Source organism: Piliocolobus tephrosceles, chromosome 1, assembly GCF_002776525.5.
Source record: "Piliocolobus tephrosceles isolate RC106 chromosome 1, ASM277652v3, whole genome shotgun sequence".
NCBI classification, from domain to species: Eukaryota; Metazoa; Chordata; class Mammalia; order Primates; family Cercopithecidae; genus Piliocolobus; species Piliocolobus tephrosceles.
The window spans coordinates 126453246-126480813 of record NC_045434.1 but is presented as its reverse complement, the minus strand read 5'-3'; the positions used below and the strand labels follow the sequence as shown (position 1 = coordinate 126480813).

The window sequence follows — 27568 nt, the reverse complement described above, 5'->3', positions numbered from 1 at the left end:
TTGCAGATAGAGCCTTTTACATGCTAGAGTGTTAGGGCTACTGATCGTGGTAAATAATCAGTACTTCTGCAGTTGATAAGAATATTAAAGTATGATTACAGGTTATACATGGAACTTTTGAATGTATATCATGTTACAAGGAGTTTACAGTAGATAAATATACTCAATTTATGATGGTACTTTTTGCTTTTGGACATATTTGGAAGTAAGATACTTTTGAAGTCAATATACTTTCATGCTGTAATACTACAGTTGTCAGTTCATAAAATTCTTTTTCTAGTATTGTGATTACCCTGGTAAAACAAGGAATCTATAACACTAGCAGAATGGAAAACACATGTAAGAGTATGTCTGCTATTATAACTGTGTTATTTAACATATTTATTGAGCGTAAATTACGTGGAAGATATTGTGTTGAGCATGGAGATTTAATGGTGAGGGGAAAAATGGCCATATTTCCCACCCTTATGGGGCATACATTCCACTGTGAGAAGGAAACATCTGTTTAAGTCTCAGCTGTAAAGGAGAGGGACATGCAGTGTGAGGGCAGATAATGGGGGAATTAACCTGTTGACAGAGCTCAGAGAAGAGAGCTGAAGAAGCATGGGTGTGAACTTGGGAGTGGAGGGGTATGGATGGGAGTTAGGGAATAGGATGTGCACAGGCCTTGTGGAAGAAGGGAACATGGCATCTTAAAGGAAGAGAAAGAAGGCCATGTTAGCTGGAGTGCAGTAAGTGAGGGCAGGTGCCAACTGAGGCTGGAGAAGGTAGAGTCCTTCTCATAAGAGCATTGAGAAACAAATGAAGGTTTTAAGTTGAGGGTTGGTAGGGAAGTGACATGATGAAAGATGGCTTTTAGAAAAGGTTCCTCTGGAACCCTCCAGTCTGTTCTTCACTCTAAGGAGACCAGTTTAGAGACAGTCCAGAAACGTGATGGTAGTAGCTTGAGAAGAAAATGCCTTTTTGATAGTTATTTAAGAAGTATAATCCATTGGACTTAGTGGTAGATTGGATATGGTAGCAGAGTTGGAAGGTGCAGAAAGCAAGTTATCAAGGGTGACTCCTGGGTTTCCGGCTGTCAGATCTGAATGTATGGTACAATGGGTTGGCTATGGTTTGTCCTTATCAAAATTCATGTTGAAATTTGATCTGCAGTGTATTGATGTTGGGAGGTAGGGCCTAGTGAGAGGTGTTAGAATCCTGGGGGCAGATCCGTCATGAGTGGCTTGGTGCCATTCTTATAGTAGTGAGTTCTCATTCTGGCAAGAGTGGATTAGTTCCTTTGAGAGTGAGTTATTATAAAGCCGGGATGCCACCCAGGTCTTGTCTCTTCACACATACCTGCTTCCCTCTTTGACCTTCTCCACTATATTATGACTTAGCACAAAAGTTTTTGCCAGAAGCCATGCCCCTTGAACTTCTCAACTTGCAGAATCGTGAGCTAAATAAACCTATTTTCTGTATAAATTATGCAGTCCTGGATGGGTGTGGTGACTCACACATGTAATCCCAGCACTTTGGGAGGCCAAGGTGGTTGGATCACTAGAAGCCAGGAGTTTGAGACCAGCCTGGCCAACATAGTGAAACCCTGTCTCTACCAAAAATCCAAAGAATTAGCTGGGCATGGTGGCACACATCTGTAATCCCAGCGCTGCTGGAGGCTGTGGCACAAGAATCGCTTGAACCCAGGTGGCGGAGGTTGCAGTGAGCTGAGATTGCAGCATTGCACTCCAGCCTGGGTGACAGAGTGAGACTCCGTCTCAAAAAAGAAAAAAAAGAAAAAATAAATTATGCAGTCTCAGATGTTCTGTTATAGCAACACAAAACCGACTAAGACATTTGGTGAGAACCATTCACTGAGATGAAGAACCTAGCTGAGGACCAAGTTTAGGGGTCAGGTTATGAGCTTGGTGTGAGATGCCTTTGAGACACTGTGTAGTAATATCAAGTAGCAGTAGGCTATATACATTAGCTCAGAGGAGAGATCTAGGATGAATATTTAAACTTTAGATTTTTTCTACATCTAAGTGGTAACTGAAGCCGCAGGTATAGATGATATCACATAGGAAACAAATAGATAGAAGATGGTCTGGGGTCTTAACTCTGTTATTATTTAGTGGCCGGGTAGAGGAAGTGTGGTGTTATGGAAGTACAGGAAGAAAGCATTTCAAGGAGAAAATGATCAGCATCTGATGTTGCGGAGAGGTCAGGTAACATGAAAGCTGCACATAGAAGTCATTGTTAACCTTAGCAACAGCTATTCCAGGAGAGTGATGTGGATGGGGACAGGAGTGGAGTGTGGTGAAATGTCAGATGAGAAATGATGACAAAATACAGGCAAATATTTCTAGAACTTTGTCTGTAAAGGAGTGGAGAGAGAGAGAACACAAATGTAATAGTTCAAGCAAGAGAGAGAAACTTTATGGAAAAAGAGGATTGAAGAAGAGGTTGTAAATCTGTTGATTTTTGTTTTTGCTGAGAATTTGAGCCTGTTTAAGAGCCAATAGAAAGAGCCATTTGAGAGGGAGAGAGTAAGGATAACGTGGAGCAAAAGATTCCCAAGAAGGCCAGAAAGGATGGATCTAAAGTGCGCAAGTTAGAGAGGTTGACCTTAGGTGGGAAGACAGATAGTTACAGATGGAGGTAGATTGTATAGTTGGTAGTGTGGGATAGTGAATGTTTTCATACATGGGCTTCTACTGTTTTGTGAAGTAGGATGGGGGTCATCTGCTGAGAATGGGGTAGATGGATGGTGTTTTGAAAAGAATAGGGACAATTTGGGAATTTTATTGTGGACTCTGAGAGGGTTGGTTGGAGTGGCAAATGGTTGGAGTGCAGGGTAGTGTTGAGGGCTGTCTGATCCCTCTGTAATTCTCACACACTGGCTTCAATCTTTTCTGGTGTGTGACTTTCTGCAACAGAGCTCTGATTGTTCTGGACTGATTGCTGAGTAAATAGTTGGGCATATCCAGGATTAGGATTTTGTCAGCTGTTGGTAATGGAAAGGGAATTTGGGTATTAGAGTGCTGTGGAAATGATGGACTTTGGAATGTAAGCTGATTAAAGAGGGATGTACAAGCAGGATAGGGCTAATGGGTTGGGCAAAAGTTGAGAGGTCAGTGGACTGATAATGTTGTAATACTGCACAAGCTTAAAGGAAAGAAGGCCCTGGTCAACAAAGGGAATACTTGAAGTGTTATTTTGGAGGCAGAAAATGATGCGTAGGGGACAATAAAGGTTCATGGGTGGGTAAGGTGGCATAGAAGACATGCCATTCCAGGTGAAGATAATGGACTGAGTTGTCTAGGAGATGTGGAGCCATCAAATGAGCAGGAAGATGGCAGGGCTTGACGACATCAGTGAGCCAGGGCTACTGTCTTTGAGTAAGGAGAAGTGATTGGGAGATTAGAATATAACAGTGAGGAAAGGAAGAGGTGGTGTAACTGAATGGCAGGACCCTAAAAAGGATATGGGTGTTTGCAGTGGGCAGGGGAATGGAGGAATAAGGCCCGAAGCGGGACAGGTACCAAGGCCATCTCCTGACTCCAGAGTGTGAGAGACTGCTACTTGAGAGGGTTGCAGGAGAAGAGGGGTGTCTTCAGCATGCTCAGAGGAGAGGCCGAGGATATGACACTACTTTCTGGGTGTAGAGCAGCAGTTCCAAGGGACCTAGTAGAAGGTTGTGGGAGGTGGAGAGGGTGATGGACTGGGAAGGAACTTTGAAGCAAAACAGAGGTACTCAAGTGGTAGAGGATAGATCTCTGCAGTGGGCACTGCCTACATTTTAAGTGTTGACTGATGAAAAAAGGCATGAGTTAGGGGTCTAGGACCTGGTGGCTGTAGGATGGTTTTGTTTTCCTTGACTAGAGTGACAACAGGCCCAGAGGTTGTATGTCCTGTGTGCTGCTGGAGGTGGATGACGGTAGAAGCAGAGACTGGGTGCACACCATATGCTGAGTACTGTTCTAAGTGCCCAAGAAACATTGTATCATTTATTTCTTATTACAACCATGTCAGGCTGGTGCTGTTGATATCTCTATCTTACAGATGAAGAAACTGAGGTTCTGTTAAGGCAAGTTTAGTAATTTTTCTAAGGCTACGCAGCTAGCAAGTGGTAGAACTGAGACTCAAAATCCAGACTTTGGGCCTATGTACTTCCCATCATGGTATACCTACTTAACATTTCCTTCTCTGAAATTATGATTTTTAACATAACTGAGAGAATGTTGGGAAGTTAATGGAATAGGAATTGTCTTTCTGATTACCAAAATTAAGTTCAATTCTAGACCCCAAATCTTGTTTCCAGAGTCCTCTAAAGGTTAGGCTAGGGCCCCCGTCTTCTGCAGACCTATCTCCCAGCTGTTCTTTTACCACTTCCGTGATAGACACTTGGACACTTCTGAAGGGTTAGAGGGTGGTTAAGTTAAACTGCCCACTTGTGCAATTTTGAGTAATGCAGTGTAAGTTCCCGCTCTTATTTTTTTGTACACTTTTTTTTTGACATAGAGTCTTCCTCTGTTGCCCAGGCTGGAGTGCAATGGCCTGATCTTGGCTCATTGCAACCTCCGTCTTTCAGGTTCAGGTGATTCTTTTGCCTTAGCCTCCCGAGTAGCTGGGACAACCGCCGCATACCACCACCACGCCCGGCTAATTTTTGTATTTTTAGTAGAGATGGGATTTCACCATGTTGGTGAGACTGGTCTTGAACTCCTGACCTCAAGTCATCTGCCCGCCTTGGCCTCCCAAAGTGCTGGGATTACAGGTGTAAGCTACCACGCCCAGCCACAACACTTCTTTAAATGTTCAAGGAATGCTCTCAAGTTTGTTTTGTTTTGTTTTTGAGACGGGGTCTCACTCTGTCACCCAGGCTGGAATGCAGTAATGTGATCTCCACCTCCTGGGCTCAAGTGATTCTCCTACCTCAGCCTCTGGGTAGCTGGGATTACAGGCGTGCACCACCACATCTGGCTAATTTTTGTATTTTTTTGTAGAGATGGGGTTTCACCATGTTGCAAAAGACTGAACTTGAACTCTTGGGGTCAGGTGATCCACTGGCCTTGACCTCCCAAAGTGCTGGGATTATAGGCATGACCCACTGAGCCCAGCCTGCTCTCAGTTTTCAAGTTTTGTTTTGTGTGTTTTTTTTTTTTTTTTTTTTTTTAGGAAATCTTGTTCCCAAGCTAACATTATTCAGCTTCTTAGCTCTTTACGATACTATTTCTAAAGATTACCATCTTTACACCACTCTAAAGGTACTTTGGTATGTAATTAATTGGGAGTATATGGGACTGATACTTGATCAAAAGATGCACGTCCATTCTTTCTGAGTATAAATGAGCCTGAAATTTGTTTTTTTGTGTGTGTGTGTTTAGTATCTTCATTTTACTGTTGTCTTTCATTGATTTGTGTCACTTACAATGCTAAGGTCTTGTGTGTATGGCTATTATGCCAAGTCCTATACTTTGGTGTTGCCTTTAAAAGTTTTATTATATTTTGCCTTTATGATTGGGATTCATTATTTCAGCTAATAAAGATAATTTCAAACCTGATTCTGTTAACTTAATGTATTAGCTGTCTTTCCCACCTCTGTTATATGCAGCAAAGGACCAAAATAGAGAAAATCATATAAAATATCAGGAGATATTTCTCAATTCTACTTTGGATCATTAATTTACATGCTGCTTCTAGTTTTCAGCTAGCTCTTGGGCTCACTAACTTTGTTAATCTAGCCACTTTTTATTTTTTTGGTGTTAATCATAAGGCTATCATGAGAAACTTTCAGAACTTTGCTGGAATCAAGGTATCCTTCACTTGGTATTCTCCAATCTGCTAGGATTTCTTGATCAGTTATTTGTAGTGGTAAGGTATAGGAAGGAATCAAGGATGACTGAACTGTTCCAGGTTGGAAGATGGGGCAATGTTGTGGGTGTCCGTGTCATTCATTGAGGTATGGCACCATGGAGAAGGGCTGCTTGGGGTTAAGTTCAGCTTGGGCCAAGTAGAACCTGCCGCGCCTCCGGATCCCCAAATGGAGCCCATCCAGAGGGTGGCTGACTAATCAGGGCTGGTGCATGATGGGTGATGAAATCTAGTTGCACACAGTATAAGCAGTGTTGAAGGTGCAGGGCACATAGCCAGGCAGAACCTATAGTATGCAGGGAAGAGGTTCAGGTAGTGGGAGTTGTGGGGAGGTAGTAAACATTGCCAAGTTAAAGGTGTTTATGCCTGATCACCTTCATTTTGTTGGTCAAATGGGAAGAAACCTCATCTATTTTAAGAGGGAGAACTAGAGATTTGAGAGCAGTGAATATTTGGAATCAATGTGGGAAATAGGAGAGGGAGCTTACCAGGGATGGGAAAAGGAATGCTAAGCCTAAGTGGGGCATTCTTCCCACTTCCCCCCTCTTTGCTGCCCTTAAAGACAAACACACAGACCCTTCCCCCTTCTTTTGGGGGATTTTTACTGCAAAACACTCCAGCAGTGGTTCTCACTGGGGGATTATATCAGAAAATGAAGGAGTGGGGTTATGTATGTGCATGGAAGTGGCATTGGTATTTTGACGTATTCTCTAAGGAATTTACAAAGGAATCACAAATGGGGGAAATGAGTGAGTGATCGTGTTTTGGTGGGGAGGGGCTGGCAATCCTAACCTCACTTAGTAGAACTGAGTCTTTTTTTTTTTTTAAGTCAATTTCCTTTAAAATTGCCCCTTTCTCCCTTCCTCCCCTCATCCCCTCTTCCCTCCTCCTCTCCTTCCTGCTTTCTGTCTTCCTCTCCTTTTCTCTTTCCCTCTCTCCCTCCCTTTCTTCCTTCTCTTTCTTTCTGAAACAGGGTCTTGCGTGGACACCCAGGCCGGAGTGCCATGGTACGCAATCATAGCTCACTGTAACCTCGATCTCCTGGGCTCAAGTGATCCTCCCATCTCTGCCTCCAGAGTAGCTGGAACTACAGGAATGTGCTACCACACCCAGCTAATTTTTCTATTTTTTGTAGGGACGAGGTCTCATTAATGTTGTCCAGGCTGGTCTTGAACTCCTGGCTTGAAGCAGTCGTTCTACCTGGGCCTCCCAAACTGCTGGAATTACAGGCATGAGCCTGGCTGAGAGCTGACTCTTTTGGGCTCCAGCCTCAAAGCATCTTATTGGGATTTTCATAGAAGAGAAGATGTTCTCTTAGTTTACCTCGAATACTTTTGGATACCTTCTCACTGTTATGTATCACCTCTCCTGGGTATTTATTTCTTGGAAAGCAGGGAGCGTTCCCTTAGCACCCTGCACTTACCACTTTATGTGGTGAGGATCAATTTCTTTGTATCCCTACTGACTGTAAGCATGTCTCCCTATATTGTATTCCAGCACAGTGCCTGACTCATGGTAGACCAGAGACAGATGGATGGACTGTTTTTTGATGTGAAGACTGAATCAGCCATGGCAGTGTTGTTTCCCAGGGCCCTGTCTCTGGGAGTCCTCCTGCTGGAAGGGAAGAGCTCTCATAGCTGATAGTTAAGAAATGTACAGTCACGCATTGCTTAACAATGGGGATACATTCTAAGAAATGTGTCCTTAACACAATTTTATCATTGTGCGAACATCATAGAGTGCATTTAACACAAACCTAGACAGAACAGCCTACCACACCCATGGCTATATGACATAACCTGTTGCTCCTAGGCTGCAAGCCTGTACAGCATTTACTGTACTGAATACTGTAGACAGTTGTTACACAATGGCAAGTATTGTGTATCTAAACATAGAAAAGATACAGTTAAAAATGTAGTATAAAAGATTAAAAATTGGACCAGGCACAGTGGCTCACACCTGTAATCCCAGTGGTTTGGGAGGCTGAGGTGGGAGGATCACTTGAGGCCAGGACTTAGAGACCATTCTGGGCAACATAGTGAGACCCAGTCTCTACCAAAAAAAAAAAAAAAAAAATGAGCTGGGTGTGGTGGCTACATGGGAGGCTGAGGTGGGAGGATCACTTGAGCCTAGAAGTTTGAGGTTACAATGAGCTCTGATTGTGCCACTGCACTCTAGCCTGGATGACAGAGTGAGAACCTGTGTCCAAAAAAAAAGAAAAAAGATAAAAAATGGTACACCACCTCTGTGGAACAATTACTGTGAATGGAGCTTGCAGGACTAGAAGTTGCTTTAGGTGAATCAGTGAGTGGTGAGTGAATGTGGGGGGCTAGGACATTACTGAACACTACCGTAGGCTTTATAAGCACTGTACATTTAGGCTACATTAAATTGATTTTAAATATTTATTTCTTCAATAAACCCTAGCTTAGTTTCTTTTTTATTTTATAAACCTTTTAATTTAAACCTTTGATTTTTTTTGTTTTTTTGAGACAAAGTTTTCGCTTTTGTCACCTAGGCTGGAGTGCAGTGGTATGATCTTGGCTCACTCCAATCTCCGCTTCCCAGGTTCAAGCGGTTCTCCTGCCTCAGCCTCTGAGTTGTTGAGACAACAGGCGCGTGCCACCATGCCCAGCTAATTTTTTGTATACTTTGTAGAGATGGGGTTTCACCATGTTGTTCAGGCTGGTCTCGAACCCCTGAGCTCAGGTGATCCAGCAGCCTCGGCCTCTCAAAGTGTTGGGATTACAGGTGTGAGCCACTGCGCCCAGCCTTTGATTCTTTTTAATAACACTTATCTGAAAACAAACCCATTGTACAGCTGTAGAAAAAGATTTTCTTTATTTTATTTTTCTTATTTTATAAGCTTCCTCTATTTTTAAAATTAAATTATTATTTTATTACTTTTTTGTTAAAAATCTAAGACTCAGACACACACATTAGCCTAGGTCTGCATAGGGTCAGAACGATCAATATCACTGTCGTCCACCTCCACATCTTGTCCCACTGGAAGGTCTTCAGGGGCAATAACACACATGGAGCTGTCATCTCCTAAGAGAACAATGCCTCCTTCTGGACTACCTCCTGAAGGACTTTCCTGAGGCTGTTTTACAGTTAATGGTGTGTGTGTGTTTTAATAAATAGAAGGAATACACTGTAAAATCATGATAAGTATAGTGTAGTAAATGCATAAGCCAGTAACATAGTCATTTATTATCATTATCAACTATTATGTACTGCACATAATTGTATGTGCTAGACTTTTATATGACCGTCAGTGCAGTAGGTTTATTTACACCAGCATCACCCCAAACACGTGAGTAATGTGTTGCACTGCGGTGTTATGATGGCTATAGCGTCTCTAGGGAATAGGAATTTTCAGCTCCATTGTAATCTTTGTTTTTTTTTTTTTTTTTTTTAACTTAAAAATTTATTGACATTCTGAAAATATAAGGATTGTGAAAAACTATTTAATATTGCTTTTAATTTATCATAGGAGTTACTTCCCAAAAATGTTAATCACAGCTGGATTGAAAGAGTCTTTGGGAAATGTGGCAATGTTGTTTATATAAGTATACCACATTATAAGTCTACTGGAGATCCAAAGGGATTTGCGTTTGTGGAATTTGAAACAAAAGAACAAGCAGCAAAGGCAATTGAGGTAGGTCCAGGTCCTGAAGTCAGAACAGGCAAGAGGAAGAGAAGCAGCTCTGAAGATGCAGAGTCCATTTTGCTGAAACAAAAACTGAGCTGTGATGGTGGTTACAGCTGTCTCGCTCTGTCGCCCAGGCTGGAGTGCAGTGGCGGGATCTCGGCTTACGGCAAGCTCCGCCTCCCGGGTTCGCGCCATTCTCCTGTCTCAGCCTCCGGAGTAGCTGGGACTATAGGCGCCCGCCACCACGCCCGGCTAATTTTCTGTATTTTTAGTAGAGACGGGGTTTCACTGTGGTCTCGATTTCCTGACCTCGTGATCTGCCCGCCTCGGCCTCCCAAAGTGCTGGGATTACAGGCGTGAGCCACCACGCCGGGCTCCATTGTAATCTTATGAGACCACCATTGTATATGTGGTCTGTCATTGGCTGAAACATTGTTATGCAGTGCATGACTATACTTCAGACCTTTTCATGTTTTTCCCTACTAAGAAATCAGTGTCAATTAAAGTTTATGTAAACCATCTTGAATGAAAAGTATAAACATTATTTCATTCAATAGGTCTCTGGAAAAGTTTCTTTGATGTCCACAATTCCTGTGAATCAAGATGGACTAATTATATTGTAGAGTTCATGTCTAGACACTCTTGTAAATTGCTTACAGAAGTATTTCCCTTATCTGTTTGAACTGCTCTTCTCTAGGCCAGATAGTATCCCAGCCTTCTGCCAGCTTCTAGCTACCTGTAGAGGTATATGAAGTAGGTCTGCTTTTCCAGTATTACTGTGTATTCCTGTACTTAATAATCACCAAACTCTTACAGGCCCTTAATATATGTTAGTAATGAACATCCTTTGGTTTTATCACTTTTTACCATTTTTCTTGCCTGATTCATGCATTAAAGTGAATGAACAGGGGTAGCTGCTTCTTAACAGAAGCCTTGATTTTCTAGGGAAATTTGTAAAGATCTCTAGATTAGTTCTTGATTTGGCATGACTGATTAAGCAAGCAGCTGTTTACTAAGAGGCAAAGCTGAGAGTAGAACAATTTAATTGGCTTCTATCTGTTGAGCTTTTAATGGAAGTCACAGCTTGATTATATGGAGCTCTTGTTTTTAAATGAAACATTTTTTCAAGGGGAGACTCTCAACATATATCCCGAAGTCTTACCTGAAAATAATTCTGTTCAAAATGTAATATTCATCCAGTATAACAAAGACTTAAAAACTCGATTTTGTGGGGGAGAGGGGATGATACATTTTTTAATGGTGAATTATTTGAGTGCTTTTAAATACATTACTTAAACGAACAATTCATAAAATGGATAAGGTATGATATGTTTTATGACACCTTTTAACATTCATGAAATAAATGCTTTGTATACATTGAATTTTAACAAACTAAATGAGCAGCCCATGCCCACCTGCTGCTGTAGGATCAGCAGAGAGCATACAAAAGTCTTCAGGGCAAACCTCCTCACATTTAAGATTAGATTCTCCATTCTCTTCTGATTACTGATTATTTTTTTTTTCCCAATTTTGTGTCCATCTGGCCTCCAGATACCTATTTGCTTTAATCTTAGACAAGCATTATTCTCCTTACATCCCACTTAGCAAATTATGGTGCTGCTTAATTTATGTACAAAACTTTTATGTATTGTTTGGTTAATATTAAACCTAGGCTAAAAGGCCACAAATTAAAAATTTAATACCCAATAAACATATGTTGAATTAAAAAGAAGTGAAAGAGCAGTAAAGTTAATGGAGTCTCATAGAGAAGAATTGTAATATCAATATTTTTACCAACGTGCACGTGCGCGCACACACACACACAAAGAATGAGGAAAGAATTCATTACAGGCATATGAATTCTGTCGGAAGGGGCCCTGTGGGAGACTGATTTTTATTATGATATCCTGGTCGGAAGGGATTATGAAGTGGGATTATTGCTAGTGCAGTCAATGACTTGGCTTTTCTCTGGTGAATTGACTTCAGTAGGTGACTTTATTTCTTTGCATTAGGCAGCTGGAAATGTGTATTGATTTCCTTTTCATTTGAGGATCAGCTCTATCAAAGATGGAGCCATAGAAATGCTATATTTGCTGGATATGAGCAAATGCTTTAGTGCCTTTTTTTTTTGGTCTGAATATTCCTAAGATTTTTAGAAGCCAAATAAAGTTCAGCTCAATGAGATAGAAAACACACTTTGAGTGTGCATATATGCATAGTACTGTTCTTTCTGCTAACTTGATCGTTAAGACCTGAAACTCTTTTATAAAAAAAATATTTTTTAAAGGGACAAAAAGCACTGCAGGCCTTTTGCTCCAAGAACGTGTGTGATTGAAGAGCATGTTTTTAAAGTTAAATTCTCATTTGTGCAGTGACAGTGTTAGCAGTGGAGGGTGTTCAGGTTCTTGGCATTTTGAACAAAGTATTGGACAAAATGCACAAACAAAGGAAGGAATGAAGCAACAAAAGTAGACATTTATTAAAAATGAAAGTACACTCCACAGGGTGGGCGTGGGTCCTACCATAGAGGCTCAAGAGTCCAGTTACAGAATTTTCTGGGGTTTAAATACCCACTACAGGTTTCCCATTGGCCACTTCTTGTACACCCCATGCAAATGAAGTAGTGGCCCACAACCAGACTGATTGGTTGAGGAAAACAACCAATCAGAGGCTGAAGTGAAATTACAAAGTTACACTTCTAGGCCGGGTGTGGTGATTCAGGCCTGTAATCCCAGCACTTTAGGAGGCTGAGGTGGGCGGATCACGAGGTCAGGATTTCAAGACCAGTCTGGCCAACATGGTGAAACCCCATCTCTACTAAAAATACAAAAATTAGCCAAGTGTGGTGGTGTGTGCCTGTAATCCCAGCTACTAGGGAGGCTGAGGCAGGAGAATTGCTTGAACCTGGGAGGCGGAGGTTGCAGTGAGCTGAGATTGATAGCACTACTGCACTCTACCCTGGGGGCAAAACATGACTCCATCTGGGGAAGGCAATGGGGGGTCGGGGGGAGGGGAAGTTATACTTCTGTGCAAAGGAAGACTTGGCTGGCAGTTAGTCAGATTGGTTGGGGAAAGCAACCAATCAGAGGCTGAAACCAAGTTATAAAGTTACACTCCTATGTAAACATCTGATTGGTTGTGGAAAGCAATCGGAGGTACTTTCAATTTTCCATTTGCCACTCAGAAAAGTGGGGGAGGGGCTTGCAAAGGGGGTAACCTCCAGTTATATTGTTACCTAGGTGTGTAAAGTTGGGCCTTTCTGTTTGATTTAGTTCCAGGAAGTCAGTATGAATCAGCCGTAGGTTCCCTGCCTGGAGACCCTATTGTCTTGCCTCAACAGTGCTATGGCTCTTTTCTAAGACTGTGATCTTAAGATGTTAATTTTGTTTTAAATGTTGTTTGTCCTGCTGCAACATGAGTTTTTTTATTATGGAATTATTTTTTGTTTTGTTATTGCAGGCAGTGTTAATTCTATGATATTTGACTTGATTGTTTCTTAGAAATTATGTAACCAACTCTTTCATATCATAGATGAGAAATTGAGGGATAAAGAAATCAGATGATTTGTCCTACATTTAATCGAAATATTATTAAAAGAATACTTTTTACTGATAGTACTTGAAATTCCCTGTTAATGTTAAGACTTAGATAATTTTGAATATCATTATGTTAAAATTATAAATGACACCTATAATATTGAGATCTTTAAGATAATAGATTTTTTCTTTTATTCTGAATACAAACATAAGATACATGACAAATAGATGGTAAAGGTGAAGAAATATACAAAAGGCCAAAAATTCTTGGTTTCTTTATATTCTTACATTTGTTCTAAATTTTAAAAATTACTAAAATTACAAGACATATTTCTTAAAATAAAAAAATTTACTCTAGGTTTATTATGAGATAACAATTTATAGCGGTCATTTATCTTAACAGGTTGAAGAAATATGGAGATCAACACAAAACTGTTCATCAGTGTTATTTGTACCAGCTTTTTCACCTTTCAACTTCTTTTCTACTTTGTAAGTTACTGGTTTTCAGCAAAAGTTTCTCCAGGTTTCAATAGTCTCAGCTTCGAAAAGAAGATTGAATGGAACTCAAGGTAAAGCATATGAAAATGTAATTGATGAAAAGAAACTAGTTTATGAGATAAAATTATTTAAAATATTTCAAAAAAGTATTTCATTTAGGATCTAATGTAAGGCCAAATTTTTATTTGATCTTAGGAATAAAAGGAAAAACAAGTAGATGATCTCATGCAAAAAAATTTTTTTTAAGAATTCATATATTGAAAGATGTTAGGATAAATTTATTTAAGTTTCTGAGGAAGTGTATGAAGATGAAGTAGACTCCAGCTGACTGTGGATGAGTACTAGTACTTTCATGTTCTTTGAAATATTTATAACAAAAATATTCTTTGGAAATGAAGATGGAAGAAAAAATTAGTTGTACTTTTGAGTAGCTTATACCATACAGCATTGGCCAACTTAGCCAGACCTATGGCAGTTAAATGCTATACACCAGGGAACACAGTGTACAGTCAGTGCATATGAATCTTTTAATGAACATTGCATTATAATTTAGAACCCTCCAGCATTTATTATTTTGTTATATAATTTTAAAGTAAAAATTTCTTTTTAGTTTTTTTTTAAACAAAAAAGTAAATGGAGAAAGAATTAGACATCTGTTGATATAGAAATCTGAAGTTTTATTTTTTATTTTTATTTTATTTGTTTATTTTTTTTGAGACAGAGTCTCATTCTGTTGCCCAGGCTGGAGTGCAGTGGTGCAATCTTGGCTCGCTGCAACCTCTGCCTCCTGGGTTCAAGCGATTCTCTTGCCTCAGCCTCCCGAGTAGCTGGGATTACAGGCATGCCCCACCACGCCAAGCTAATTTTTGTTAGTAGAGACGGGGTTTCACTATATTGGCCAGGCTGGTCTTGAACTCCTTACCTCAGGTGATCCACCCACCTTACCCTCCCAAAGTGCTGGGAGCCACTGCACCCTGCCAGAGTTTTAAAAAGTTGGTTGCATTTTTTTTTGTATGTGTACAACGTATTAATCTCACAAGATTTCAAGCACAAAATGGCTCTGATGACTGCTTCACTTGCTTTAGAGCATTTTATGTCCCCAAACGTCGCTGTGCATTTGTAAACCTCAGTGAGTCAGAGCAGCCATGGCCGTATTTTTTGTTGTTGCTATTTAGTTGAAGTTAATACACTTACCATAAAATGGATTCAGCAAGTCTCTAAAGTTTGCTATAATTATCTTTCATTGAAATTTTCTTTTAAAAGTCAAGAAATTCTGTCAGGATTGAGTGTTTGAGAATGGTCATATCTGATTTGAAATTCCCTGTCTTTCTTTGAACCAAATTGTTTTGCAGGCATCTACTTTTATGATTCAGACTGTGAATTTAATAAGACTCTAGTTGTTTTCTTTTGCACTTTACAATGATGCATCAGGTTCATACATGCCAAAGTTCTTTTCACCCAAAAAGCAAGATTTATTTCTCCACATATTTTCAAAAAATAAGCAGTATGATTATTTTGTTTTAAGACTAGCATAAAAATATTGTTCAAATACTAGAGATACCATTACTTTAAAAAATCTTTTCTAACTTATGAAGGTAGATGGAATGGTAGGAAAGAGAAGGGGGTACATACATTCTCTGATTAAATTTTGAACTATTTTCATTTCCTCTTTACTCTGGTTAGGATAGGTAAAGGCATTTGAATGTTAGGTAGCTGCAAGTCAAAGAAATAGGGAAGGGTGCAGAGAGATAGAAGCCAAGGTGAAAATAAAATGAAATTGAAAAATATTTTGCATTATCTAGTCTTATCACTGCCATTCTGTGACACAGGAAATACCATTTGGGAAACTGAGTTTCTGTTTCAAAAAGGAGTCTGGGATTATATAAAATTCATTTAGGTATTCAATGGTGTTTTTCTTTCAAGTTTGCTCCTGCTTGTCACTCCAGCGTTGTTTACATAGGACTTAAGCTTTGTGGTGGAGAAGTGCAAAGTAGGAAAAGGAGGCTGTATTTTGAGTAAAGTATGTATAAATGTCTTAAAATTCAGCCTCCAGTTTGAAACATACAGATAAACACACATAATTCTTTCTAGTAATCAGGAAAGAGTCTCTGAACAATGAATGGTCTGAGCCATCTAGTATAAAAAGAAATGGAGGAAAAAAAATTACTGGAAATGCCCACTTGAGAGACAGCAGTTTAATTAAAAGTGAGAAATTGTTGTACTCAATTATTACTTTTTCTGAAAACGTATATACTTACAGGTGTTATATCTTGTAAAAAATTATCTTAATTCAGTTTCTTGCCTGTCACATCAAAAGTCTTATTGTGTTAAAATACTACTAATTTTTAAATGTTTCTCTAAAATTTAGCTCATTTTGACTGAGCTATATAATTTCTGTTGGCAATATTTGCACTACTTGTGATTAAATTAAAATTGCTATTGTAAAATGGCCATTAATCATTTCCTTAGAGTGCTATTTCTCTATATGCACAAACATTTCTTTTCCACCCTCTTTGAAAATAAATTGAAATCTTTTATTTTGGGTATCATCTTGGAGTTTCTTTTTCGATACTAAAGAATCTAAATTTTCCTTTGCTAGGAATCTAATTTTAAATAATAAAATACAAAATTTTTATTAACGGAAGCTTCTGAAAATATAGCATAGAGTTTTAATACAGAATAGTGTATGAGTAAGGGCAGGGTATTTGTTTTTCCTCTTCATTACAGAGGGAGATATTTGACCGGACCAAGTAACATTTAACATTTCTATACTGAATCATACACCATTTCCGTCAGCTGAGGGCTTAGAATTTACCACAGAACATCTCAAAAGAGAAGTGAATCTGAGGCCTGAGAGTCAGAAATAAAAAGTTAGGTTTTTTCAAAAGGGAGCTTTCCGACTATGGTTACCAAACAGTAAAACAAGTTAGTGAGATTATATATATTTTTTATTGTATAGAATTTTTGAATAGCAATAGAGAGCTGGCTGTATGACCATCTAGATGGAGTATTTTATTTGATACCAAGGAATTTAATTTTTTTTTTTTTTTTGAGACAGAGTTTTGCTCTGTCACCCAGACTGGAGTACAGTGGTGCAATCTCCACTCACTGAAACCTTTGCCTCCCAGGTTCAAGCGATTCTTGTGCCTCAGCCTCCCGAGTAGCTGGGATTACAGGCGTGTACCACCATACCAAGCTAATTTTTGTATTTTTGGTAGAGACAGAATTTCACCATGTTGACCAGGCTGGTCTCAAACTCCTGACTTCAGGTGACCTGCCCCTCTTGGCCTCCCAAAGTGCTGGGATTACATGCGTGAGCCACCATGTCCAGCCAAGGAATTTACATTTTTATCATGTGCTCAAATGGAATACAGGTGTGCTTGGCATGAAAATTAAACTAGACTTGTAAACCAGATAAATTTGATTAATCACATTTCAAAATGATTCTTAGATATTATAAATGATACTTGGTCAATGCCTTTAAATTAGTGAGAATCTTTGCTTATTTAAAATATGGCTTGATTTAGCATGATATATCTATTTTGTAACACACTATTAGGTCAAGTATATTGGTTTCTCAAGTTACAATGAAATTTTCTGATACCAAACCTAATGTTAGTTGATATATTTTACTTACTTTTAAAGATTTGGGATCATATTGTAGAGAAAAATGTATTACACACCAGTAATTTTTAGAGAGAAAACTTTGCTGTACTCTCATTTTTTATCCTAATGTAAAGAAGCTTCATTACTTGTGAACTTCTCGATAAAGATGTGAGAAATCCGAAATTGTTGGTTAAAAAAACTTTATTGTATGGATAAATACAAAGTATCCTAAATAGAGTTCTTTAAGTAACATAGAGCTTGGGAATTAGTCAAATCATTAATTTTATTAACAAGATATATTCATAGAAACTTTATGAATATTTTTATGTTAAACTTATTCCTTCTGTAAAAGAAAACTTGACCTGGATCTTGAGAACATTGTGCTTTCACTTGGGTGTTTCTTTTAAAAACAAATTTTCTGTATAAATTCATGGTCCTCAGTTTTTCTATTTAGAAATGCTTTCATAATGATGATAATGAGGGACTAATAATAGCTACCCTTGCTTTCTTACAAATTTGTTACAAGAATCAAGTGCAATAGTGCATGTCAATGTACTTTAAAAACTGAAGTCTCCGCCGGGCGCGGTGGTTCAAGCCTGTAATTCCAGCACTTTGGGAGGCCGAGACGGGCGGATCACGAGGTCAGGAGATCGAGACCATCCTGGCTAACACGGTGAAACCCCGTCTCTACTAAAAAAAAAATACAAAAAACTTGCCGGGCGAGGTGGCGGGCGCCTGTAGTCCCAGCTACTCGGGAGGCTGAGGCAGGAGAATGACGTAAACCGGGGAGGCGGAGCTTGCAGTGAGCTGAGATCCGGCCACTGCACTCCAGCCTGGGCGACAGAGCGAGACTCTGTCTCAAAAAAAAAAAAAAACAAAAAAAAACAAACTGAAGTCTCTCAAGATAATACATCTTCATATCATGATCCATTCAAATTGTTTTAAGGATATGGAGTTTGTTAAAGCCAGTAGATCTGGAAGCCATTCCCAGCTGAATGGAGCAGTAAACTTACCTTGTATTGATGCTGTTGGGGCTGGAGGTTGGAGCCAGAGTACAGGGTAGTGGCCTTGCCGGTTGCCATCTGTCTGCACAAAAGTCTGTCAGCTATTGTCATGTATGAATCTGTCTTAGAACTTTTAACCAAGAAGTGATTCACCAGTTCTCTAGCAGGAAATTGCAGGCCTTGGTATCTTCCTCCTTCTTTATTCCAAATTAAAGCTGTGGCCTTTGGATTTCTAAATGGGCAATTTTGCATTATACTCTCCGTTATACTCCACCCCTATAGAGAAATGCTTCCAGGTATAACTTGTTAAGAATGTTCTGTGTAGGCTGGGCGTGGTGGCTCACGCCTGTAATCCCAGCACTTTGGGAGGCCGAGGCAGGCGGATGATGAGGTCAGGCGATCGAGACCATCCTGGCTAACATGGTGAAACCCCGTCGCTACTAAAAATACAAAAAATGAGCCAGGTGTGGTGGCGGGCGCCTGTAGTCCCAGCGAATGGAGAGGCTGAGGCAGGAGAATGGCATGAACCCGGGAGGCGGAGCTTGCAGTGAGCCAAGAACGCGCCACTGCACTCCAGCCTGGACAACAAAGCGAGACTCCATCTCAAAAAAAAAAAAAAAAAAAAGGAATGTTCCGTGTCTTGTCAGAATTAAATTTTATTGCAAAGCATCTAAAATCTTTGTGTGTATTTTGTTTAATTTCAGGGTAGTATCCACATGCCATTCTTTGGTGGTTGGTATTTTTGGCCTGTACATTTTCTTATTTGATGAGCCTACTAAAACTGATCCACTTTGGTAAGCTGTTTCTTTTTCTAATATTGCCAATTTCATTTATGTTTTGATATCAATTATTTATAAGAACATCACTTACTTTAAAACAGGAAACATTGATGGTGTATGCTTTATTAAAATGCTTGTGCTCAGACATTTCAGCAAAGTGCATTTAAATGATTTATTTTAGATTTGAATATAAATGAAGGCCATTTTGCCTTAGTGTAGCAATTGTTATCCCAAACAAGGAGAATATGATGATAATTTAAGCATTTTTACTCTGTTAATGAGTAAAGCCAAGTTATTGTAATCATGATTCTGAAGAAAAATAAATCGTTATTGAGATAGGGTGGTCACCTTGGATAATATCTACTTAAGACTTTTTTGTCTCCAATTTATGTTTGACTCATTGTTTGATATCAAAGAGATGAAATGAAAGTTACAGTTGGCCATGTGATAGGAATTTAGTATCACAGGATTTGAAGCGCTAATGCGCTAGTAATAACTGTTCAGCAGTAATAGGATAGTGTGTAAGATGGTTCTTTTAGAAAAATTTAAATGTCATTCCAATGGCAGAAATTTTGCAAACTGTTTCCTGGTGTTATACGAGAAGGCTTAGTTCAGCTCAGTTTGAGAGAGCAGGCATGTTTGAAGAAGTGATGCATTGAGATGTGGTGGTTGTGGTCTCTGGGGAGGTAGGGCGATTTAGCCTGGTCTTTTGACCGCCACCATTTGACTGCAAGGACGTTTTACTATTCAGAAATACAAAATTATTCCCATAAGAATAATATCAGTATTGATACATTTTCATGGGGATGCTGTTTTTCAAAGAGAATTAATTTAGTGAATTTAATTCCATGACTAGGTTTTTATATAGTCTACCTACACAATTTCTAGCTTTTTAAAAATTCTAATTTTAATTTTACTAACATGACCATCAGCAAAATAAAACCAATTCTTTTGGGAAGTAAATTGCATAACAAAGATTTGATTCATTGTCCAAATTTTGCCTTTTCAAACTTTAACATAATTTTTCATATTTTTGTATTTTATGTCATGATTTATTCCAGGTCTAATTTTCCTGGTTGTATTTATAGATCAAAATTTGTAAAGAAGGCACAACTTGTGCTAAATCTTTCTGTTAAATATTTGTAGTTCAGCTATTTTAGTTTGTGTTAATTTCACTAGTAGTTCACATTATAAACCAGATAAAGGACTGATAATTTGTATTTGTTTCTTGAAGCAAAAGTATAAATTGTAGGACCTTGGTATGTATAGGGGTTGAAACAGTAGAATTAAACTGTCCTGTTATGATTATTTCCTTATCATGGAATGATAGGCAAATCCTTCCAGTCCTCAGTAGAATGATGGTGATACTATGTTGCCTCAAAATCAGAAGTGGACTAGATGATTGTTGTTGTTGTCGAGATAGAGTCTCACCCTGTTACCCAGGCTGAGGTGCAGTGGCACAATCTCGGCTTGCTGCAACCTCTGCCTTCCAGGTACAGGTGATTCTCCTGCCTCAGCCTCTTGAGTAGGTGGGACTACATGTGTGTGCTACCATGCCCGGCTAATTTTTCTATTCTTAGTAGAAATGGGGTTTCACCATGTTATGCCAGACGGTTCTCAAACTCTTGGCCTCAAGTGATCTGCCCACCTTGGCCTCCCAAAGTGCTAAAATTACAGACATGAGCCACCATATCCAGCCTCCTGACTAGATGACTTTTTGATATTGAGTCTCTGATTCAGAATAAGGAATTTTAAAAAATTAGCATCTGCGATTCCACTTAAGGCTTTTTGCAAACAAATCATGAAAACACATTTATAAATTTCATTATGTTTTGGTAAAATTATTTTAGTAAAACTTTTAGCTAATATATGTAAGAAAGTATGGTATTCATGTAGGTAACTTAATACATTGGAGTGTCTTGTAGTTGGCCCTTAGGTATACTCTAAATCCATTATAAATGCCACTGGTAGTATGAAGGATGACTCCCCAATTTAAAACAAAACAGATGCTATGCTGTGCCCCTGGATTGTGGGATTCTGGGAGTAGTTCTAAAAACTTAAGTTTGGAAAATGCACTGGGTACTCAGTCATCCCCAGGAGGTCTGTTCCGAACACTGGGGACCTCAATATAGTTTGGCTTTAGGTGCTTTAGAAGATTTCAGACTAGTTTGAATTCTAAGAGTTGATTTACCCTCAAGGAAATTTTGTAAACTTCAGGGAAGGTAGAGTAAAATTCATGGAAGGTATGGGCTGTAGAAGATCTCTTGCTGAAAACAATTCATCTTGAACAGGAAGGCTACTAAATTCCCTGTGGGTTCAGATTATCCTGGGAATAGTATCTTTCTGCTAACACCAATACCACATGATGCGTCACAGTTCGGCTAAACTGTCATTGTGTGTTTTGCAATTTTATTCGAAGATGACAACTTACCATTGGAGAATCTATAGAAAGCAATTTCATTATGTTTCAGTCTCTAGAGAGAAAAGAAGTAGCAGTTACCTATAACTTATATACTTTAAAAAGGAACCTTTTTTTTCTCAGGGGTGGTCCATCACTTGCAAACGTGAATATTGCTATTGCCTCAGGCTACCTCATTTCTGGTATGTGAGATGTTATTGTCTAATTCTTTGTAAACTACTCACGGAATTATGCAAAGAATACATAGTCTATGCTTTTGGTTTATTTGAGACAGCCTTTAGGACGCATACAGAGGAAAAATGTACCTGCCATAATGGTAGAAAATGAAATGTCTTTTCATGAAATGGCTTTCTGGTTCTCACTTAAGATCAGAGTTACAGAGTAATGCCTCAGACAACTGAGACCTGGACATTTTTTATCAGCAAGGATATGGTCCCTCTTTGTCCTAATGAGGCTCTTAAGTGTAATGACTGAAACTAACGAAGTTTAACTTTTAGGGTCCCTCACTTGTAGGAGTTCTTGAAATGTGTTCCAATAGTCATGGTTTTATGTTGTTTTTGTAAAATTTGCAGAAGTAAGCTTTTTTCTTTGTTTTTCTTTTTAATAGTTATGTTTTTTTGGTGGTGTCACTATTTTGAATTAGTATTTAATTGCATTATTTTATTTTATTTTATTTATTTATTTATTTTTTGAGACGGAGTCTCGCTCTGTCACCCAGGCTGGAGTGCAGGGGCGCAATCTCAGCTCACTGCAAGCTCCACCTCCCGGGTTCACACTATTCTCCCGCCTCAGCCTCCGGATTCGCTGGGACTACAGGAGCCCGCCACCACGCCCAGCTTATTTTTTGTATTTTTGGTAGAGACAGGGTTTCGCTATGTCAGCCAGGATGGTCTTGATCTCCTGACCTTGTGATCCACCTGCCTCGGCCTCCCAACGTGCTGGGATTACAGGCGTGAGCCACTGCGCCCGGCCTCTTATTTATTTTTAAAATATTTTTTGTACAATTTGTTTTATAAATGAGTTGGTCATTTTGAACCTTCCCTATGACCATCTTATCTCTGTTCGAATTATTGTAGTGACAAGAATCAGTCACTTAAGCTTATTTAAAGTTATTTCTATTCAATAATATTTTTTGTTTATTTTAACTCTGGAAACAAGTTATTCATTTATGCTTTCAACAAGTATTATATTACATATGATTAGGTTGGTACAAAAGTAATTGCAGTTTTTGTGATTAAAAATAATGGCAAAAATCACAGTTACTTCTGCACCAACCTATATGCCAGGCCTTGTGCTAGATTCTGAGGGTATAAAGATGCTTATAACCTGGCCCTTATCTTAGAGGAGCCACAGGAGAGTGGGTGAGACAGGCATATAGGAGCAGAGATTTTATGGTAAAGTAGATAATCAGACTAACTGAGGGATGAACAAAGTGCTGTGGGCTCAGAGTGGACAGTGATGAGTTGGCAGGAGAAAGAGTTCAATACACTTAAAAAAACAATGCAACTGTCTTCTTATCTAATACCTTACTCACTTGTCTTTCTTACAGATTTGTCCATTATGATTTTGTATTGGAAAGTGATTGGTGACAAATTTTTTATAATACATCATTGTGCGTCCCTGTATGCATACTACCTTGTACTGGTGAGTTCCAGGATTTTCTGTAGCCTAACTAGTAGACAAGATTGGGAATAGTGATGTAAGGGTGAACATAAATTAAACATACAATTCTTAGTTTTTAAAGACCATCTCCAGATGCATTCAGGGATTGCTTTTGTGATATGCTGTCTTGTGTATTAACTAAAATAATAACTTTTTGTGTGTCTGTGTTGGTGTGTCTGTTTGTATTCATAGATTTTGAGACAGGCAGATGACCTTAATTCTTTGAATTTCCATTTAAAACCTTCAGGACTGTGTGGCTATAGATATTTGTCTGTATTTCTAGATGCATTTATGAGTTAACAGCAAAGGGTATGAGCCAGCGAAAATATTTCTTTTCTGTTTAATTCCATGTGCAATTACATATACATCCATAATTACATTTACGTAGTTTGGAGCAGTGGAGAAATCTTGCTCAGACTTTATCAGAATTCAAAGACCAAGGTTAATAGAGGATTCTTCCAACAGATCTCAGGCAGTAAAGCATATTAAATTATATATCTAAAATTTCTATGTATACACTTGTAAACTAGCAATTTTATATTCCTTGCATGTTTGTTAGGTTTCTCTAGAATCATTTGGTTTTCAACACAAATATACCAATGAACTCAAGATATATATTGCAGCTGCAATTTTTTTTTCCTAAAGATGGTTGCTTTTTTGTATGTCTGTCTTCTATTGTTATAGTATAAAATTTATCTTTTAAAGTGAATCTATTCATAGGGAAACAAAATAGGGAAAGTTAGATGCAATGATGAATCTTAACAGATGCTATAAGGATCCTATGTTATTACCAATCTTACAGTAGTTACTCACTGACTATAGGAAGGTTTTTTTCTATGCAGTGAATTCCCAGGTCATTTTGTGCATTTTGTTATTCTAAGTAAAGCTAACAAAAATAATAATAATTATAATTTTGGAGGGGAGTAAATGGTCATGAAATTCTTATCACTTATGTAATAATGAGAACTTGTATTTGGAAAGCACTTTGACTTAATACTTATGTAACCATTTAAGCTATTTGCAGTAAGCTTTTTTTCTTAAATGATTTTGTTATTAGAACAAAGTAAAACTTAAAGTGATAAATAGAAGCAAGTTCCTTGTAGGTTTAAAATGTATCCCTACTGAAGAAATAGTTGAAAAGTAAGATTCTTTGGAATTTAAGGTATTATAGGTTATGTAATGTCTTGACTGCTATTTTTGTATCTTCCTGCTATATTTACTGAAGTTTTAAAATTCTTTGGCAGAGTAATTTAGAGCTTAATGAATCCTCTTCTGTCTATATAGAGAGGTACAAATCCTACAACATTTTTTCCTGATACTCATCTTTCACCCCAGAGCAGGATACTAATTATCAAGGAAAACATGACAAACTGATCTCTTATTCTAAGAGAAATGAACACATTTAGGCTTTAATCCCCAATTTTTAAGGACAAACTACCATCCTTTGTACACCCTTTCTGATTACTTTGATAGCCTTCGTTTTTTTGTGTGTTCCTTGTGAATCACCTTCTATCTCCAATTAAACCATGCCTTTAGATAATGAGTTAGAATATATTTGGAAAACATTTAAACGTGAAAATCATTCAATATGCATCCATTTCCAAATCCATTGTATTATTATTATTTATTTTCTTTTTTTTTTTTGAGATGGAGTCTCACTCTGTCACCAGGCTGGAGTGCAGTGGCGTGATCCTGGCTGGGCAGAAGGGATAATGGGGAATTATCTGCTAAAACAGAAAGCTTTTTCAAATTTAGATTCTATTAGGGGAGGCATGGTATCCAATTCACACATAGTTTGTCCGGTCAGACCACATCCAAGACCATCATCATCTGAAGTCCCTAAACTTGCATTTATCTGGAACAGAGCTGCTAGTTAACTATAGAGAGGAGATACTAGATTAGGTAGCTATTGTATTATAACAAACAATTGAAGGACCTAGAGATGTCAGCCTAGAAAAACGAAGAACTAGAGGGACATGATGGCCTTGAAATGTCCCTGGAAATGGGAAAGGACTACTCAGTGGAAAGGGGAGTAGACTTACTCTGGATTGATTCTGATGTTGGGACTGGGACCAATGGGGTGGTAAAGAGAGGTAGGGGAGACTTCTCTTTTATGGAAGAAAGACATCCTCAGTGATTGGAAGATTATCACAATAGAAAGGCCTTTTGAAGTGGCTATTCTACCGTAAGATAGCTTTAATCAGATAGATACAAAAGTAGGTACAATCAGCAGAAGCTTTAGGTAGGAGCTTGCACTAAATAATCTTTAAGGTTCTATTCTAATCCTGAGATTTTGTGATGCAACTGTTTTGTTGAAATGATTTGATTTAGTTCTAATGCAAGAGAACTAGACAATGGGGGAATGAACAATAAGTTAAGTTATGTCACCAAGTTCTTAAGTAACCCTAGGAGGAAGGGGTGAAAGCAGCTGGCCTGCCAGTCCATTCACTTCCTTGGGGGACAGGAGGGGAGAAAAAGAAGGCATGTGGCCCAGTCTAATCTCCTTGTCAACAGGACTTAGGATAAATAGAGTACTGATGTTTCTTGGGAAGAAGAAACATTAACTCTGAAATGCCCTTAGAAGGGTGTCCCTGGGTAAGGATTACCTATAGTAAAGAACCCAGGATCTATAAGGCACAGCTCCTTGGAGAAGGTCATGTAGGCACGCAGCAAGGAAAGAAAGACCTGGGTTGCCAGTGGCCCTTGATACCCCAGACCTTTCTCTGCTTCATTTGAATTGTTTGATGGTCTCTATCTTTGTAACACTTAGTAGAGCTTAATGCTAGGTAGGAACACTGTTTCACATGAGTCTGATTTAGCAGTCCAATCCTGTGTGTTAGCTCAAACCTTCATCTCGGTCTTACAAGCAAATCATCAAAAACCTTGAATGATTACAATTAAGCAAATAGTTATTAAAAATAGTAATAGATTTTGTTTCCAAACCTCAATTCTAGGTTGATTGTACCCTGAAATGGTTTCCATTAATAGGTATTAGACTGACCCAGAGTCTCAAGCCCATTTCAATTGTGCTTGAGACTCTGGGTCCGTCTCTTACCCGTTGAAAAATGCCCCATCATTGCCACTATAGAACACAGTCACATTTTTACACAGGATTCCAATTTGGGGTGCCCAGAACTTATTTCCTACCAACATATAGTTGTAGTGTAGTGTAGTGCAGTGCAGTGTAGTGTAGTATAGTAGGGAAACGGTGCCCATTTCTCTCCAGGCCTTGGGTGGTAGAACAGTCAGTATTTAGTGCCATATTAGCAGTAGTAGGTGCATAATTTAGTTCTCTTTCCCCCCTACCTTTTAAACCTCTGGTCTTAGCCACTCTTAGCTGGTAGAAAAATTTCCCATAGTAAGAAAATCCAGACTTCCATAATCACTTGCTAAAAGGAGAATTTTCTTTCAAGCTGCGGAAGGGATCAGACAAATCCTGTTTTGTTTCCCCTCACAGTCATGCAGAGGCTGTGGCAAATGTGGATTTTACTCTATGCAAATCTCCTTAAAGGTAGATGACAGAGTGGAGACACCACACGAACCATAAATCAGTTGTGAGTTTTGCCCTAATTTACCAACAATAAAGTATCAGAATTTGTAATTATTTAAAAATATTATAGAAAGATTTAATCCTATCCCTTTAATAGCATCTATCTCATTTGTATTTTAGGAGGTTTTCTTGACTAGGAGAGAAAAGGATAAAGTAATGAGGAATTACGCATAACCTGAATCTTATCTAATGGCCGCCTATGCTGATGGACTTATGTGTCACCTATGATGCTATCTGTCATGGGTGTATTGGATTAAAATGGGCCCAGAGTCATTGATATATTGATGGTGTACAGGATCGGAAAATATAGATGCAAGATTACTGAAGCATAGTTCTGCACCTCAGTGTGACTCACAGAGGTTTTTTTTTTTTTAGGATTTTTTTTATTTCTCTTTTTTTCCTACTGGCAGGATCAACCAGGTATTACAGAGGTTTTCAGCTAAGGAGGGTGAGGGATAGGGGATAATGATAGGATAGAACCAGTGGTTTCAATTAGGGATGTAAGATTGAAATATAAGATACTATTTAAAAATTAAAATGTCATCCAGGGATCAATCAGTAATACTGTAGTAATTTAAGGAATGGAAAGATCATTGTGTTAATTTCTGTTAATATTTTTTCTGAATATAGATGTTTATCAAAAAAAATTGAGTTTATAGAAATAGAGGGTTTAGTAAGTAGAATGTTTTCTAGGTCTGATTCTCCAGAGATAACTACTGGTAGTACTTGATGTATATTCTTGCAGTTTATATAAGTTTTGCATAAATGTTCATATATATATTTATGCCTTTTTGAATTTTCTAAGAGAGCTTTTGAGATAGATGGGATTTAAACTCAGCCTTCAAAAATATGCATATTTAATGGCCGGGTGCGGTGGCTCAAGCCTGTAATCCCAGCACTTTGGGAGGCCGAGATGGGCGGATCACGAGGTCAGGAGTTCGAGACCATCCTGACTAACACGGTGAAACCCCGTCTCTACTAAAAAATACAAAAAGCTAGC

At 38.6% G+C, this 27568-nt stretch overlaps 2 protein-coding genes and 1 long non-coding RNA gene across 15 annotated transcripts in view; 1 reads left to right on the top strand and 2 right to left on the bottom strand.

Annotated features, from left to right (window-relative positions):
* Positions 1–18282, bottom strand: part of LOC116418986 — a 53151-nt gene extending 34869 nt beyond the window's left edge. The window contains exon 1 of the long non-coding RNA XR_004229236.1: positions 18168–18282. This is a non-coding gene — a long non-coding RNA (uncharacterized LOC116418986). The remainder of the gene's footprint in view (positions 1–18167) is intronic.
* LOC111555128 (RWD domain-containing protein 3) overlaps positions 1–27568 on the top strand; it is a 133756-nt gene that overhangs the window by 17075 nt on the left and 89113 nt on the right. For 9 of the 13 annotated variants that reach the window (XM_026456514.2, XM_026456510.2, XM_026456511.2 and 6 more), the window contains exons 2-5: positions 13454–13619; positions 18863–18952; positions 21480–21538; positions 22906–23000. The exons of 2 other annotated variants lie outside the window; for them this stretch is intronic. In XM_026456514.2, the coding sequence (XP_026312299.1) occupies positions 13465–13619; positions 18863–18952; positions 21480–21538; positions 22906–23000 (399 nt within the window). In that variant the 5' untranslated portion in view covers positions 13454–13464. Of the gene's footprint in view, positions 1–13453; positions 13620–18862; positions 18953–21479; positions 21539–22905; positions 23001–27568 lie in introns of those variants that run through there. 2 more of the 13 variants (XM_026456516.2, XM_026456517.2) reach the window with 2 other exon arrangements.
* The window catches only part of ALG14 (ALG14 UDP-N-acetylglucosaminyltransferase subunit), a 251481-nt gene that overhangs the window by 149501 nt on the left and 74412 nt on the right, over positions 1–27568 (bottom strand). The window lies entirely within an intron of this gene.